This window comes from Ostrea edulis, chromosome 9 (assembly GCF_947568905.1).
Source record: "Ostrea edulis chromosome 9, xbOstEdul1.1, whole genome shotgun sequence".
Taxonomy (NCBI): Eukaryota; Metazoa; Mollusca; class Bivalvia; order Ostreida; family Ostreidae; genus Ostrea; species Ostrea edulis.
The window spans coordinates 37,631,503-37,647,683 of record NC_079172.1 but is presented as its reverse complement, the minus strand read 5'-3'; the positions used below and the strand labels follow the sequence as shown (position 1 = coordinate 37,647,683).

At 33.7% G+C, this 16,181-nt stretch overlaps 1 protein-coding gene across 4 annotated transcripts in view; it reads left to right on the top strand.

Annotated features, from left to right (window-relative positions):
• Positions 1–9,156: 9,156 nt before the first annotated feature.
• Positions 9,157–16,181, top strand: part of LOC125657587 (DNA polymerase lambda-like) — a 49,580-nt gene continuing 42,555 nt past the window's right edge. For all 4 annotated transcript variants that reach the window (XM_048888261.2, XM_048888259.2, XM_048888263.2 and 1 more), the window contains exons 1-3: positions 9,157–9,803; positions 10,474–10,551; positions 14,437–14,544. In XM_048888261.2, coding sequence (XP_048744218.2) covers positions 9,201–9,803; positions 10,474–10,551; positions 14,437–14,544 — 789 coding nt within the window. In that variant the 5' untranslated portion in view covers positions 9,157–9,200. The remainder of the gene's footprint in view (positions 9,804–10,473; positions 10,552–14,436; positions 14,545–16,181) is intronic.

The window sequence follows — 16,181 nt, the reverse complement described above, 5'->3', positions numbered from 1 at the left end:
TAATTATTGTATTGAATGAAATTACAGTAGTTACATAGATTTAATCCCGATTTTGATTAATAATAATAATGATTTTGGTACACAACTCTTTTTTTTCATTTTTTTTTAAATTTTATTATATATATTATACACAGAATTCGTTAACTCCTATTTATTTTCGCGCTGAAAGAGAATTTAACTTATGGTTTTTTGCAGTATTTATTTTCTCTTTGCTGTTCGCTGTATTTCAATTTTTTTTTAAATATTCATACATTACTTTTTAAAAACAACATTCATTAAAAATTTGTAATAGCCTTTCTTAAAACAATTAAATCAGAGACATGTTTCTGATTAAATACCTTCTTATGGAAAGCCGTAGGGTACCCCCACATTATTAATAATAATAATGTGGGGGTACCCTACGGCTTTCCATACCTTCTATATATGATTATTATTATTTTTTCTATAGAGATGAAAGCAGGGTTTGCTTTATCTAGTTTTGACAGTTAACAGGGGAAGCTTCCTCCTGGACACCTGATCCCACCTCTGATATTTCCAGGGGCCCTTGTTTGCCCTACTCTCAATTTCTTTGGTATTCATAAAATTGATCACTGTTCGTTTCTGAGGCTCCCAGTGCGTCCAGGTCGAAGCTTTGGTAGGGACCCAGGGGCAAAGCCCCTTGAAAGTATTGATAAAATAAGCTATATATTTTTTAATTGAAAAAAAAAGTTAATCGATCCTCTTGTGGTGTCATAGGTTTTTTTGCAAAAATCTTTATTAAATTAAACTTTGCGCATAATAGAAGTATATCTTTCAGAGGAATTTTAATCACTGCATACAATAAATAAACTGGTAATATATTGATACTGAAAAAGTTCATATTTTCTTTAGATAATCAATTCTTTATGATAAAAAATGTTGTCGAGGGCAATAACTCCTATGGTGGTATTTCTTCTACTACATGTCTATTATACATGATTTCTCTAATATCCACAATTATTTTATACAAATTTATGAATTAACAGGTTGTTTTTTTTTATATATAAAACTGTTGGCATTTAAAATTTGTAATTTCAACAAGTTTTTATCTATTTTGATTATTCTGTATAACGAAAATGTGTGAATTTCTGATGTTAACACATACTGTTTTTGTATGTCTGACATCTTTAAAAATGTGTTAACATACACATTTTCTTTGTTTATTGATTATAATTAACTATATTGAATGGAAATTAATAGTTTATGCACTTTCAACCATTAATATTAATAAGTCACACGAGGATCGATCCACCTTAAGCTTTAGAATGTGTTGGTGTCACGGTATATTTTGACAGAATGAAAGTTTCTATGTGGGGAGTGAAGGGTGGTTACACGCGCAGGGAGACATATTCCATCCAATTAATTAGAATTGATGTATTTAAGAAACATTCCAGATATACATATCATATCTATATCTTAGTGCATTCTTGGAATTGCATATGTTTAAAATTCAGCCGAATTAAAGGGAAACCATACACGCTTTCAGAGCGACGACAGCTTTGAAGATTGGCTTCTATCGTGAAGTGTTGATATTGCGATCACATAGCGAACGTGCGGTTGCTTTTTTGATGTGAGGGACTTTTTTGGGGGTGGGTCAAGTTTCCCGACAAAGCATTGAAAACAAACTAATCCAAAGCAATCGATTTTGTCGTTTATTCCCATTTGCTTCTTAGATTATTTTTTTCTCGAGTCCCAAAGCCAAAAACAACAACAAAAAAGTACTGTATATTTTTTTTCCAATTACATAATTTAGACATTCCTGTCAGTTTAAACAATCTCTTATTATAAGAAAATTGTATTCATTTTAAGAAGAAAAAGATGGGAAGGGGGGGGGGGGGGTAACACGTTTGTTCTTACTTTCTAAAACTTATTGGAATTTCTATGGTGTTTAAAGAGTTATTCCATCGATTCATGAAATCATGTAATGGTTTACATATATACGATATCATATCTAGAAAACCTTTTTTCCCCAAAAACCAAAATAGTTCTTTTTAAATAATAAATGGGTTTTTTTTGGGTTTTTTTATTTTTAAGAATTAAAATAAAAGTAAAATTTATGAAACGTGTTTGTATAAATACATAATATCAGTATGATATTTCAAAATGAATATATTTTCATATTAGCATTAGTAAATGGGTCCCTGATTGAATAGAAATCGTTCAGAGATGAGATCAAAGACTCGAATTCATATAATTGTATTGCATGATCAGTGTTCATCTTCTAGCCCTCATTATACAAACACTTCTTTTAATTTCTATATGTAATGTCATCATATGCCACTGTCTGGAGTTCTCTTGATCCGCCCCTTATATATTTTACCCCTGGCGAAGTCAATACAACCACAGATCTTTCTTTTTTCTTTTTTTTTATTCTCATGATTCTGGGTGGTGCATTGTAGGTGGTGCATTCTGGGTGGTGTACGCCTAAGGGGTCAAGAGAGCCACTGATCGATTCAATATTAAATAAAATAGAAATATTACGGAAGTGGACACAGGAAACACGAATTTTCACTGGTTACAAACATCTAACCTCTTGGACCTCTTTAATGGCGCGCGGTCGCGTGAGGCCTCTTTAATCAATGACTAAACTACTCTTATGAGGCATCTTAATCTTAAGAAAGTTTCCCGAAGCCGTCCTAGCTCACGATGCATCTGTCATATCCTTATTTAATAGTAAATATGGCGGTTATCACCAGAAAAGAGGGAAACAGTACTTTTTGCATCTTTTGAGTTTTGAACGTGTCTCTGTCTGAGAGAAATTAGGCCGGATTTTGTTTCCTAGGAGATTCCTTGGTTCACTTTCATTTAGCCACTGGATAGAACTGAACGCACGGACGATTCTAAATCGGCGCTAGTAAAATCAATAATAAATCTATCATTGACAAATCAAATACTACAAAACTAAATCATACACAAATATAATTCATGGATATGAAATGCTAGTTAGTATGCATTTTGATGAATATTCGAATTCACAGTACCATGTTTAGTTTTAATATATTTGGCTATTTTTTAAAACTGAAATTATGTTAAAATACATACACTGTAAAGGTATCAATTTAGATTATCATCATTATTATTTTGTAAGTAGGAAACACACATTTAAGACGTTTTCGGTTTACATCCAAAGGTATGCCTTAGTTTGTCTCTTATGTGTCTGAAGAGGAATTTTAGGATACTTTCATGAACATGTCAATTGGATCCGAACAAGAATTCTGCCGCAAGTTGTAACGTGCACTAATGAATTCATCTACCAATATTTGTGTCCATAATAAACCTATGATGTGTTTCATCGTCTTCATTTGGTTTTTATAAAAAGATAACACGGACTTGAAAAATATGAGTTATTTGAATTATTTAGAATTGCTTGGTGAATATACATGTATAAACAATAAATGCATGCTGTACAGTTCTATTATCAGTATTCTTTATGTATTATCACACGGTGCAACGGAATACTACATATTAGTATAGTCTGTGGCGGATCTAGAGGGGGGGGGGGTACGGGGGTTGAAAGGTCGGTTTTGGGTCCTCCAGCCCCCTCCTCCTTTCTCGGGTGGAAAAGGTACAAACTTGCGTCGCAACACCCCCCCCCCCCTGAAGATTCTCTGGATCCGCCACTGATGGTTTGACCTTGCATGGAGAGGATGTTACACAGACTGTTATCCAGTCAATTTATGTTGAACACGGAATAAGATAAATTGAATCTTAATGGTTTAAAAAGTAAAATTTTGAAAATAGGGGCAATTTTGCTGATAATCGCTATTTTACGAGGAAAATGCTTTATAATGTTGTATGAAATATATGGAAATAAGATAAAATACAGCAACTGTTGCCATTGCGCACTGTACTTTTGGGGGGGAACAATCGATATAGTAGAAGCAATCTTTTCGAAAATTTTGAGTGGCTCTGAAAAGAGCCGTATACAGGTCGAATCATTGGTCCGTGACATCGTCAGCATCAGGAGATTGCTCGTCATTCATCCCCGCTTCACGCCTGGCTTGCTGCATCTCGAGGGCTTTGATGGTAGCATATTCGTAGTAGGCATTGCGCAGGCCCTCAATGATTGCTAGCTTCAACCGCAGGGTATACCGGAAGGAACGACGACCGGAAGCTTGTGCCATGTGGTATCTTTTAGTTGTGGACGACAGTCGATCATTCAACACCACAATTTGCAGACAGGCTTTCTTTAAATATTTCTCGGAGCGCTCTAACTTCTCCGCAAGCTGAATCAGTTTGTTGGCAGACATCCTGGCTTTATGATTTTTTTTGGGCAATAATGTAAAATTTGTGTTTTTAGGGATTTATATAAAGGGCAGTGTCGGCACTCTTTGAAAAGGTTTCCTCGCTCGTGGGTTCTGACGTGCGGTCTCTTGACACAGGTATCGGCGCGGCGGATCAAAAAATACTTATCTTATCTAGATTTTACGAACAGCTTTGATAGATAAAAAAAAAAAAAGAAAATCTCGTACAGATATCAGTAAGTTATGTTTTTTAAAGAATTCATTATATTTATGAATCCACGCTGAGATCAACTCATTGATTTCTGAATCGGACTAAAAGAAACATGAAATTAAGATTTTTTTTTTTTTTTTTGGTCCTCGCTAAATCGTATCTGTTCGGAGTTCCTTTATATAGGGGGATTTAAAGTAATTCTAGCTCTCATTTTTGGCGTCGAAATTTTTTGTTGCAAAATTGTGATTTACTATTTCAATGACAGAAAAAAGAAGGTTTATAAACTTTTGTTATTAATATTTCTGTTAGAAAAGCTATCCAAAGGCTTCGAATGAAGTAGAATTAAATTATCGTCTTCCCATACAAAAATCTATTTCTATATAATGCTATATATTCAATAGAATCGAAATCTTTATTTTAATAAAATCTTGAATTAACTTGTTCACTGAAATCACAAACTGTAATATTGTCCATCTATCTCAGTTTGGACCAGAATACCTTAAAGTTAAAACAAAAAATATTAATAATAGTTTCTGGAAAGAAGTTATAAATATATTTTCAGATTTTCTAAATATTATTTCATGCAACACAACCCCAGGAGATATTTTAGTGGAGCCTTTATGGTATAACAATAAAATCATGATCCAAAATAGGTATGTTTTTTTTTTCGAAATCTTTGTATGAAAAGGGGTTTACTATTGTAGGGGACTTGTTTGATGGTATTTAAGCCCCATTTTTAAATTTAAGTTTTACAATTATTTTTTGCACACTTTGAAAATAATAAATTGTAACAGCAAATACAGTCTTAAAATCAAGATTAACAGAATATGACAATATATATATATGTAAAACATACTGAAAATTTTGTCCTACCAGACAATTAGAACACACGGAGGGAGGGGGGGGGGGGCACCCCCTTCCCTTCCTTTTTCTCACAATTTTTGTGGGGTGTGTGTTATTCTTTTTTTGTTTGGCTATCAATTATATCATACATAACAATACTTACATGCTATCTCATACTTATAGAAAAAATATCAGGGCCGTAAATTACATGGAGGCGGAGGAGGCAGCTGCCTCCTCCAACTTTTGAGCCAAAAAAAATTAAAATTTAAAGTTCATTAGAATTTATATTGTTTCCAATAACGAAGCACATGATACCTCCCTTAAAAAGCATTCCAAATCTTTCTTTTAGAATGAGTTAGTCAAGTAACATCTTAGAAGGCCCTAGAATCAAGGATTTTGCACGAAACGTGTTCAGTGTGCACAAAATGTGCTCAGCGTCTGGGGGCCTGGGCGGCCCCCAGACCCCCGCCTAATTTCCTGCCTCCTCCAAATTGAAGGTTAATTTACGGCCCTGAATATAGTGTAACATGTACAGCTCACGTACAAATAATTTTGTTTCTTGAAAGTACTTGTGAAGAAGAGTTCAAATATTCAACAACTTTGCTGATGATTTTCTGAGGATTAATAATTCTGGGTTTCTTTGAGCCAAACACAAACTCACTAAACACAGTTTGAATTCCACTGTGAGGGTCACGCCTATGTATGATTTTTAACTTGTTCAGGCTTAGATTGCAAGCTATGAGCCTTTTAGAGATCAATGTAGATACTACATTGCTTTGTACCATTGGAGCTAGTGAGGACTTGATACTATAATAATTCATGGTAAATATATCTAAGATTCACATTTGAATGCTAGATTTGACTCGTACAGTTCTCGTAAACTACAAACATCAGACAAAGAAGTTATAACTGGAACTTTCTAGTCGGTGTTTAAAATTTAAAACCGGATACGTAAAAGCACGGACTTTCCTTAAACTCCCTTTCACTTTTTATGAGGGAATAAAAAGAGCAATTTGGCATTGTTGGCTTGATGTTAAAAATTACAAGTCAAACTCCACTACAAGACCTTTTCAGCCAGGCTTATGAAAATATTGAATAAGAAAGGTTCTAAGACAATATATGACATATTTTTGTCTTCCCAAAAGTACAATAAACCAAAATGTGAATCTAAGTGGACTAAAAAACTGAAGTTAAAGGAAGATCTTGATTGGAAACAGATTCATAAAAAGTATTTTTCAATTACATTAGATACAAGGTTAATATGGTTCAATTTCATAATTATTCATAGAATCCTAGGCACAAATAAGTACTTATTTCTGTCAAAAATCAGAGATGATAATTTATGTTCTCTGTGTCGAATTGAAGCTGAAACAATTCTGCATGTTTTCTTTTATTGCCCAAATGTTTGTCCATTATGGTCCCTTTTAGAAAAATGGATATTTGAAAAATGTAGAAAAAGACTAAAATTTGATGCAATTACAGTAATGCTAGGTTTTCCTAGAGAAGATGAAGCCATCAATCTAATAATATTGCTTGTCAAAAGGTATATATATTCCAAAAGAAAAAGGAAAAATTACTATTTCAGAATGTAGTCAAGTACTTAAAAACATATTTTTAAATTAATTGAAGAAAAAAATGTATAAAACAAAGAACAAAGCTGATGTGTTCAAAACAATATGGTTGAACTGGAAATGTTTATTTGAAGATACATGTATTTAATAATTTATTAATAGTTTGTTGCCATAATAGATTTTATTGCAATTGCAGACAAACAAAAAACCACTCACATAGACACATGTACATCATGGCTGGAAGATATTATCTTCCAGCCATGATGTACATATGTATATGTGAGTGATTTTTTGTTTGTCTGCAATTGCAATAAAGTCTAAAAGTGTGGAAAAAAATAAAATCTTGAAATTAGTTTTATCAATGACTATAGTTGGCAGTTATATACAAAACTATCGTAATGTTCAGCACATTTTTATAACAAAATAAAATTTTCAGATAACTTTAAAATACACATTGACTGTATCAAGTGGCAATTGCGAACGCTTTACATTTCAAACCTTTATTCAAGTTCCCCGGCCCACGCAAGCACCTGAGGCATTTTCAAACATGTCTTGGGATATCCTGGGTACCGGCCTTGCTCTGCTCTAAGTCCATGTGATGATATGCACAGTTTGACATTATTAGCTCTGTTATCATGAAATACTAATTATGTTTTAATTCTATACCAGAACTGGTTTTAAGGTAGCTGCAATAAGGTAGCCCTATCCGATTTTTTTATTTTACGTTTTCGGGATAGACCCCCCCCCCCCAAAAAAAAATCGGAGAGGGCTACATTATTGCAGCTAGTTTTAAGGGTAAAGTAAATAAATAAAATTTGCCTTCAGAATTTAAGTCTATTTGATGTTTTACATAGAATAGAAATAGGTGTACATGTATATTTCATATTGTCCGCTTTATATCTATCTTGTCTCATGCATAAAACAACTGTATTAGTAATAATATATATTTACATGTTATCATTTACCATGATTTCTATTCACATCAGTCTCTCACGTGTATCAGATCTTTGAGAGCGGAATTACAGAAGTCATCAGTGCCATTTCCTGGATCCGCCCCTGGTCATTGCATGGCTTACTTTCCAATCTCTGTTGATACTCGTATTTTGTAATTGCATATTGTCATACATGCATTGAATAAATATTGTTTAAACTAAATAAAAAAAATTTGTAAGAGCTTTTGAATTTATGGCCGTTGATTGCAATTCAATTTTCTAATTCATGTTACTGTAAATGGTAAAAAATTAATACACCCATATCTGGATGGAATTTTCAATTTATATAAGGGTTTTGATTTTGATTGGAAGCATAGGTTCTTAGGTAGGAACCCCCCCTCAAAAAAAAACATTTAAAAAAACCCCAAAAAAACAAAAAAAACCAGTACATGTATATCCCAAAAGGTTGTGCAATCTATGTCAGTATTTAGTAATGTCATGACGCAAAGGGAACCTGTTTAAGTTGAGATAAAGAGACAAAGTTTGAGGGTTTTGTATTTACATCCAAGAAGCAAGTTGCAAAATGCAGTTTTCAATTGGAATTTTCTAAAATTTTGACTTCTTGAAAGGAAATTGACGTATTCCCAAATTTCAGAGGCCTATAGCTGACCAATCTCTACCCAGAGTTATCGTTCCCGCTACGCTCCACTAATCTCTACCCAGAGTTATCGTTCCCGCTACGCTCAACTAATACCTCTGTCAACGTCTAAAAAGTTATATCAAAACGTACAAAAACTAACTTAGCATATCGAACTGTAATGATAATATCTGGGCAAATCAAACACTTCTCTGAATTTTTTAAAATCAGAAGATGGTAAATATGAGACACCTGAGCGAATTAGAAGGTTTATATAAATATTCATTCATTCAATAATACTAGTATAATCATGGAATTCGTTGTTTTTGTGAACCTACTTAAAGATTTAAAGCATAAAACTTAAACTTATAAAATTATTATCCATGATGCTATAGATATAGGTAAGTTTTGCCAAGAATCTTGACATTTAGACGTTGACAGAGGTGTTGAGAGATTGATAGCTGACTAGGTTTAAGTGTACCATTAAAAAGTTTTATATCAGAATTATGTAACAAAACACCATGAAGCATTTTATAGGGCTGTTTTGTAAAGATTAATTTTTTTTACGAAAGAAAAAGATCCCGACGCATAAATGTCATCCAAGGCGATTTTCAAGGATCTCGTTTATAACGTTCAACTTTGAAAATAAATAAAATAAAATGATAACTCTGAAATCCGGGAATCTAAAGCGCGCGTAAGGTGTCGAGATTTAATGAGCGCATATTTACATCCTGTTTAAAAAAAATGTCGAGGAAATCACGGAAAGTACCCGAAACCATCTGCCATAAGGTTGACGATTCGCAAAAGTTCTTCAAGAATGTGAAGATATTTCTGCTGAATGCAGGAATAGAAAAGGCTCGCTGTGATATTTTCCGTAAACAGACTGAGAGATATGGCGGTGTACTTGTGTCCAACATGGAGGATTTGCCAGGTTACATAGTCGTTGAAGATAAAATGGAAGCTGAGAGAATGTGTAGACTACTTAGAATAGATCAACCTCCCTCAGATGTAAACATTGTTAAGTCTTCGTGGTTAAGTGCATGCATTAAACAAAAACAATGTGTCGACATCGCCACACATGAATTAGATTTATCACTTTTCACAAGAAAGAGAAAGAAAGAACTTGATATAAATGATTCGGGAAATGAGGAAGAAAAGGATAATACTTCAGAGAAAAACCAGGAGCAGAAACCGGCGAGGATGTGGCACAGTTACAAGAAACCGAAGGTGGAGGAAGAGGAAGGGGTGGATCCAGAGAGTGATTATGCACCCAGTGATGGGGAGGACACAGTACAGGGGCCCAGTACCAGTTCTACATCATCCACATCACCAGAAAAGCTGATTGCTGTAAGACCTGGGATTTCAAAATATTTATACAGCCTGTCAGTTGTCATCATTGCCAGATCAATGTGCTGAAACACCATGGGTGATGTATAGGGGTGTATAGTGCTCAACATATTAATACATACTTGTATTTACCTGCAGCTTCTGGTAGAGCAATAAATCTAATTGTTCATGTAAACCAGCACTCAGAAACTAACCCTGGCAGACAATAATAAATGTCAATGAAATTTCTTTTCTTTTAAAAGTTACTATACAAGTGGCAGAGATAGTGCTCTTCATACTGGTAAATTTGACATCAGGTCAAAAAATCATGAAAAGAACAATTCTATGGCTAATTGGCTACTTAATTTTAGTAATATAATTAAAATTCTCATTGACTGAGGATCTTTTGTAATAGAAACGAAAATGTAGAGGTATTTTATAGTCGAGTTCCAGAGCAGTAGGAAACTGCATCATTATTTGAATCCTAATTTAATGGTATTGATGATGATGTCATAAACAATGAGTTTGACAGATAATGTCATGTTAAAGATGTAATTGATCACAGTCCTTGAAAATATATGTGTACATGTATTTGTCCTAGATATCTGACAGTCAGTTTGAATCGTTATCTGAAATCTTATGGATGGTCCGGAGTAAGAAATCTCTGTACTGATGTCGATGTTTTTTGCAGAAAGGACAATGGATATGTACTCAGTCATCAAAGAATGTATCGGGGAACCTTAATGAGCACATCACCAGTAAACTCGAAGTGAGTATCTTGTGTATCAGAAAACCTTAATGAGCACATCAACAGTAAACTCGAAGTAAGTGTCCTGTGTATCAGGAAATCTTAATGAGCACATCACCAGAAAGCTCGAAGTAAGTGTCCTGTGTATCAGGAAATCTAAATGAGCACATCACTGGTAAACTCGAGGTAAGTATCCCTTGTAATCATGAAATCTTAATAAGCGCATCACTAGTAAACTCGAAGTAAGTATCCTGTGTATCAGAAAACCTTAATGAGCACATCACCAGTAAGCTCGAAGTAAGTGTCCTGTGTATATGGAAATCTTAATGAGCACATCAGTATCCTGTGCACAGAGAGAGTTATTTCTCTTTGACCATGTTTACATTTTAAGGAATGCAGTGGCATTCTGTGAGGGCAGATTGAAAAGATTGGTATTTTGTTATACACTGCCTCGAGTGTATAAGATAGTTAAATTCATGTACTCAGTCTTTATGTCCTCCAGAAGGATATAATAGGAATATTTACACAACATAAATGCTCTAACTACATTGACAGTGAGATATACAAGGATTTTAGGTGGTGAAAAAAATATTTACAAAATATATTTACAACGTCCAAAAATCTTATAGGAGATTTCATATAGGAGAAAAAAGTAACAAAATAAAAATAGAAGAAAAGAACCACCAAATTACTGAAATTAGCAGCCAAAATTTTTATAAATTTCCCCGTTTGGTGTCTGACATGCTAGGATGGATATATATTGTTTAACGTCCCTGTTGAGAATTTTTCACTCGTATAGAGACATCACCACTGCTGGTGAAGGGCTGCAAAATTTAGGCATATGCTCGGCGCTTACAGCCTTTAAGCAGGGGAATCTTTATTGTGTCACATCTGCTGTATTACTTATGTTTGTGATGTCACATCTGTTTATATTACTTAATGTTTGTGACATCACATCTGTTAAAATTACTTAATGTTTGTGATGTCACATCTGTTTACATTACTTAATGTTTGTGATGTCACATCTGTTTACATTACTTAATGTTTGTGATGTCATATCTGTTTACATTACTTAATGTTTGTGATGTCACATCTGTTTACATAACTTAGTATTTGTGATGTCACATTTGTTTTTATTATACATTCATGTAAAATACTCGAATCTGATTGGTCGAGAAGCATTAAAAAAAACATAATGTTACCCGCTGAGAACAGAAAGCACGCGCCCCAGGGTGATAATATCTAGCAACGGGTAACAGTACTTGACAATGGATGATATTATAAAGAATTATCATGTGCGTCATATTTATGCACGTACGGTTCACTGTAGATTGTTAGATGGCATTGTTTGAGCGTTTGTAATAACCGCGAATACTTGCATCGATTTACGAAATATCGCATGCCAGTGATTGATGATATGTCAACAGACGTAAGGTTTTTCTGCTTTGCTGTTTATATAACATTCAGTATAATAAAACAAATATTGCATGTAGTTGAGGGTAACATTGAAAATTTTCACTCCTTGAGAAACCATTGTCAACCCTCAACTACATGCAATATTTATAATATTACTTAATATTTGTCACATCTGTTTATATTACTTAATGTTTGTGATGTCTCATCTGTTTACATAACTTAGTATTTGTGATGTCACATCTGCTGTATTATGTTTGTGATGTCACATCTGTTTATATTACTTAATGTTTGTGACATCACATCTGTTTATATTACTTAATGTTTGTGACATCACATCTATTTACATTACTTAATGTTTGTGATGTCTCATCTGTTTACATTACTTAGTATTTGTGATGTCACATCTGCTGTATTATGTTTGTGATGTCACATCTGTTAACATTACTTAATGTTTGTGATGTCACATCTGTTTACATTACTTAATGTTTGTGACATCACATCTGTTTATATTACTTAATGTTTGTAACATCATATCTGTTTACATTACTTATTAAATGTTTGTGATGTCACATCTGTTTACATTACTTATTAAGTGTTTGTGATGTCACATCTGTTTACATTACTTATTAAGTGTTTGTGATGTCACATCTGTTTACATTACTTATTAAATGTTTGTGATGTCACAACTGTTTACATAACTTAATGTTTGTGATGTCACATCTGTTTACATTACTTATTAAGTGTTTGTGATGTCACATCTGTTTACATTACTTATTAAGTGTTTGTGATGTCACATCTGTTTACATTACTTATTAAATGTTTGTGATGTCACAACTGTTTACATAACTTAATGTTTGTGATGTCACATCTGTTTACATTACTTATTAAGTGTTTGTGATGTTACATCTGTTTACATTACTTATTAAATGTTTGTGATGTCACAACTGTTTACACAACTTAATGTTTGTGATGTCACATCTGTTTACATTACTTATTAAGTGTTTGTGATGTCACATCTGTTTACATTACTTATTAAGTGTTTGTGATGTCACATCTGTTTACATTACTTATTAAGTGTTTGTGATGTCACATCTGTTTACATTACTTATTAAATGTTTGTGATGTCACAACTGTTTACATAACTTAATGTTTGTGATGTCACATCTGTTTACATTACTTAATGTTTGTGACATCACATCTGTTTACATTACTTATTAAATGTTTGTGATGTCACATCTGTTTACATTACTTATTAAGTGTTTGTGATGTCACATCTGCTGTATTACTTATGTTTATGACATCACATCTGTTTATATTACTTAATGTTTGTGACATCAGATCTGTTAACTTTACTTAATGTTTGTGATGTCACATCTGTTAACATTACTTAATGTTTGTGATGTCACATCTGTTTACATTACTTATTAAATGTTTGTGATGTCACATCTGTTTACATTACTTATTAAATGTTTGTGATGTCACATCTGTTTACATTACTTATTAAGTGTTTGTGATGTCACATCTGTTTACATTACTTATTAAATGTTTGTGATGTCACAACTGTTTACATTACTTAATGTTTGTGACATCACATCTGTTTACATTACTTATTAAATGTTTGTGATGTCACATCTGTTTACATTACTTATTAAGTGTTTGTGATGTCACATCTGTTTACATTACTTATTAAATGTTTGTGATGTCACATCTGTTTACATTACTTATTAAGTGTTTGTGATGTCACATCTGTTTACAAATTAATAATGGATGTACACACTTTGTCTACAATAAATGTAAATTAAAAGTGTATAAATTTAGATAATACTGTGGAATCATCATTGTTCGTGGGGGATAGATGTTCGTGGATTTAGTGGGTCACTCTTACCCATGAATTTATGTGTCCTCGAACATTTTTAAAACCCAGTAGAGTTATCTCTCCTAGTGACATCATATCGCTTACCCACGAAATTACGCCCCCATGAACCAGCAGAATTTTGCTTACCCACGAACATTGACCCCCAGGAATTAAAATGATTCCATAGTATGTAATAAAAAGATTATTGACTGAATAGTGGTAAATGTGTCTGTCCTCAGTCATTGTTCGGTAAATTTGTCTGTCCTCAGTCAGTGTTCGGAAGATCACCTTGCAATTTTGGCCCCTTTTTTCAGTTCAACAACCTAGGATGGCCATATTTCCCAATAATCAGTCAATAACTTATTGTTATTATCATTAACTGTATTATTTATTGTCTAAGATGGAAATTCTCCCTTTCCAATACATTGATTCACTTATACAATGAAGTAGCTTTCAGCAGACATGCTTAGGATTCTGATATACATTTATCTGTTTCATTCTCCATAAATTACTTTGTGATGAAATTCCTCAAAGCGGTACCAGACAATGCATTTTGTCCTATCATTATGGAGTGGAAACCTTAGATTTGTTGACTCATGTTTTCCAGGGTAAATAAGCTTGTTGACATATTTCAGGCAATGGTGAAGAAATATGAATCAACTAGTGATCAGTGGAGAGCGTTTGGCTACAAGAAAGCCATCCAGGCACTGAGAAAGTACCCCAAACCAATTACGAGCTGGGAGGTAATTATATATACCAAGTCGGCCAATTTTTAATAAATAATTCAAACATCAGAAAGTACCCCAAACCAATCACGTTCTGGGAGGTAATTATATATACCAAGTCGGCCAATTTTTAAGAAATAATTCAAACATCAGAAAGTACCCCAAACTAATCACGTTCTGGGAGGTAATTATATATACCAAGTCGGCCAATTTTTAAGAAATAATTCAAACATCAGAAAGTACCCCAAACCAATCACGTTCTGGGAGGTAATTATGTATACCAAGTCGGCCAATTTTTAAGAAATAATTCAAACATCAGAAAGTACCCCAAACTAATCACGTTCTGGGAGGTAATTATATATACCAAGTCGGCCAATTTTTAAGAAATAATTCAAACATCAGAAAGTACCCCAAACCAATCACGTTCTGGGAGGTAATTATGTATACCAAGTCGGCCAATTTTTAAGAAATAATTCAAACATCAGAAAGTACCCCAAACTAATCACGTTCTGGGAGGTAATTATATATACCAAGTCAGCCAAACTTCATTAAATCACTCAAACATTGGGAAAGTTACCCAAAATCCCAGAAACTACCCAATCCTTTATAAAGTCACCCAAACATTCAGAAAATCACTCAATGCAGAGCATCTCAAACACTAAGAAATCACTCAAGCACGCAGATAAAATCTCTTGCAACTGTAAATTGTGACACACCTGCTTCCGGTCATCTACTTGTGTTGTTGCGTTGAGCTTTATTCAGATGCGGCATTTCTCAAAATGCAAAAGGCAACGAAAGGTGAAGATAACGAACAGTGATCAATCTCGTAAATCCCATAAGCAATACAATATAGATAGTTGGGCAAAACACGGACCCCGGACCAATTATCGAGAACCTGTGTATTTAATAGACTACTGGTGAATTAATTACGTGCATTAGGAACGTACAACATTCAAGTGTTATAGAGACCAATTTTAGGATTTTATGAAAAGACAATTTTATTGTCCAACCTCTATAGCATATCTATCCTGTAAACAATAGCATTGGATGTAACAATTGGTAATCAGGCAATTCACTCTAGACCTCAATAGCATATCTATCCTGTAAACAATAGCATTGGATGTAACAATTGGTAATCAGGCAATTCACTCTAGACCTCAATAGCATATCTATCCTGTAAACAATAGCATTGGATGTAACAATTGGTAATCAGGCAATTCACTCTAGACCTCAAAAATGCATGAAAAATTATTTGAAAAGATTCAGCAAAACATTGCTACAATGTGTTTCTTTTTAGGTCACCTGAGTAAGCTCAGGTGATTTATTGCAATTGGTTGTCGTCCGTCGTTGTCCATTAACAATTGATCATTTTTAACTTCCTGATAACTACCAGCCCAGTTCTTTTCAAATTTGTTATGAAGCATCTTTGGTACAAGGGGGACATAAATTGTAAATTTCAGGACTCCATCACCCCTGGGGCCTTAGGGGCGGGGCAAAAACTGCCCAAAATTGACCAATTTTTAGCCGAGTTGCAACGAAGTTGAACTCGGCTATTGGTTTGGTGATGCGGGCGGGCGGGCGGTTGGGCGGATGATAACTCGAAAACTTTACAATCTAATCAAATGAAACTTTGATATATTGTTGGGTACCAGGTA